Source organism: Lolium rigidum, chromosome 7 (assembly GCF_022539505.1).
Source record: "Lolium rigidum isolate FL_2022 chromosome 7, APGP_CSIRO_Lrig_0.1, whole genome shotgun sequence".
NCBI lineage: Eukaryota > Viridiplantae > Streptophyta > Magnoliopsida > Poales > Poaceae > Lolium > Lolium rigidum.
The window spans coordinates 120,966,309-120,968,929 of record NC_061514.1 but is presented as its reverse complement, the minus strand read 5'-3'; the positions used below and the strand labels follow the sequence as shown (position 1 = coordinate 120,968,929).

Genomic DNA, 2,621 nt, shown 5'->3' with positions numbered 1-2,621 from the left:
TGCCTATGCCGCCCTCGGTCGTTGCTGATATGGCACCTGCTTTGGCCCTCCTCTGCTGCTAGCAACTCTGGAAGCAACGGAACGCCGCCGTGTTTAGAGAGGCGGCCCCCCTCCCTTCCCCTCCTCCTCAAGCTCTGTCGGGATTGTTTTTTTTTTTTTGTTTTTTGTTTTTTGCCGTTTTCCTGTCAAGCAGCGGCCCTTGGTCGATGCTTGGCTTGTTTACCTGGGAGGCACGTAGCCCCTGCTTTTGTTTTCCTTCTCTGATGCTCTGATACTCTCCCTCTCTATCCCTCTGCTGAAAATTCGAAAAATATTGCTTTGCTGCTATTTGCATTTATGTGGATTTTTTGGTGCGGCTGAGTGCGCTAATTCAAAAATTTATCTCTTCTGCGAATAAATTGTTCGTCTGTGAGAGATTTTAGTGAATTGAACTAGACAAACTCACCTTGGTCGAAACATGGAGAAATCAGGGAAACGGAACCCACAAGGCAGTACTACAATAAATGTTCCAATGCATTTCAATTTTTACAGTGGAACCCCGACGGAGCGCCGTCATACACTACCATGTAATCACCTATTTTTCTAGCAAAAGAAAGACATGGCCAATATCATCAAGACATCAATATGTAATACTACTACACACTGCACATATGAGCTTAAAATACTCTGATCTGCAATACACAGTCTCATCAACAAGCTTTCATGATTTGACCACGCTACTCTGCTGCTGCTCAGCTGTGGATATTTGGGCATTTGGCATCGCAGCAGAGCACCAAGCTGGGTGGCCATGGGTGTTACCATGTCTGATGTGCAGCACTTGGCTTCAGAACTCGTGAATAATCTTCTGCAGAGAAGAGTAGGTTCCGCTTGCAGCAACCAAGGAACCAAGGATTATAATCGTGACGATGAGCACAACCTCAGCCCTGCTGCACCTCGCCGTGCCGAAGATCTTGAGGTAGCAGATGCACGGGAGCAGCATCGAGGCCATGACGCTGAGGAGGGAGCCGACGAGCGCCATGAGGTGGCCGAAGAAGGGGACCGTCAGGGCGATGATGACCGTGCTGATGACGATGAAGGTCCTGATCAGCATGTTCATGGACCTCTTGTTACCGGCGAGCAGCTTCTCCTCGATCGCTGTCGCGACAGGGGTCACCATCAGAGCGTACTTCGAGAAGGGGTTGATCAGCGCCGTGTAGATTGCAAGCTTGGAGCTGAGCTTGCCCTCCGGGAGGTTCAGTGTCACCTGAGACTCGACGTCGTCGCCGTACATGAGGTAGCCGAGTATGGCCATGGATCCGTAGTTGAGGGTGCATGCGACGAAGCATATGACGAGTACCTATCCATGTAGCAGCAGACAGGCAGACAGACGAAATCATCAGCCAGGGGAAGCAAGACATTGTTTGGCATCGAACACTGTTGTGTCACCATCAAACGTTTTTGTGCTTCCACTTCTCACTCGGTATCAGTTATGTTTTTTACGTAACTGGTTTTCACTACTCTGAATTATTGCACACAAAAGATAAATATTCTACTCCAGAAGTTTAGGAATGTTTTCAGTGGCATCAAAATCATAGACTACTACTCAGAGTCAGTACTTATTACCTTGGAGAACTTGTCCTTTTCCTTCATGGAATTGCACAATGTTGGGAATATGGCATGGCCGCAGTAGCAGAAAGTGTAGAGTCCCAAAGCAGTAGGCAGGCCACTAACATTCAGCATCGTCCCCTTCCCCTGGAACCCGACGCCGTCGGCCACCGCGGCCCAGAGCACGCAGAATACCAGCACGACCGAGGCGAGCACGCCGCTGGCGGACACGTAGGCGAGCACGCTGAGGTTCCTGAGCCACGTCGTCGGCAGGATGGCGATGGACACGAGCACGATGAAGAGGTGCTTCCCGGAGACGACGATCCCTGGGCCGAGGCTGAGGCTAGTGCCTGGGAACAGCTTGTCCAGGTTGTCCCCCTCAAGTATGAGGAAGCCGATGGCGACAAGGTAGAGCTCGGCGTACAAGAACAAGGACACGGCGAAGCGGCCTTTGGCACCGAACGCGCGCGCGCCGATGTCCGGGTAGCTCCGCACGTCCGGCGACGCGCTCATGCACGTCTGCAGGAGCTGCCCCGTGTAGCAGCAGACCGCCGCGACGAAGAGCAGGAGCACCAGGCTCAGCCAGCCGCCCTCCGCCAGGGCGTAGGGGATGGAGAGCAGCCCGACGCCTGAAAAACCAAGATCGATCGAGTTGGCCAGTGTCAAGTACTGTAATTCGCAGTCCTGAAAAGACAGATTGTAGCAACAACACAAAAGTCGAATTCGGTTCCGGACTGACCGGAGAGGGCGTTGAGGCCGTTGAAGCAGGTACGAACGGACGTCGCGCCGCCGGCATCCGGCGAGCACTGCGCCTCGTGGTCGCGCGCCGCCGCGGGGTCCTTGCCCGCCTGCAAGCCGCCGTGCGCGTGGAGGAGGGGGCGCTCGAAATCCGGCGAGTCGTCGGAAGGACTGTGCGGCGCCGCTCCGCCATTGGCCATCTTCTTATCCGTACTCCTCTCTCTCGCTCGGCGATGCTCTCCTCAGCGCCGTTGGCAGTTGGCACGCCGCACGCACGACGGGAAAGAGAGACAGGCAGA

At 54.1% G+C, this 2,621-nt stretch overlaps 1 protein-coding gene across 1 annotated transcript; it reads right to left on the bottom strand.

The window, feature by feature from the left end:
• Positions 1-492: 492 nt before the first annotated feature.
• On the bottom strand, positions 493-2,621 carry LOC124674872 (amino acid transporter AVT1I-like). Its single transcript, XM_047210926.1, has 3 exons — positions 2,324-2,621; positions 1,603-2,213; positions 493-1,336 (listed from the first exon to the last, which is right to left on the bottom strand). The coding sequence occupies exons 1-3, from the start codon at positions 2,520-2,522 to the stop codon at positions 824-826; spliced, it is 1,323 nt and encodes a 440-aa protein (XP_047066882.1). The 5' UTR covers positions 2,523-2,621; the 3' UTR covers positions 493-823.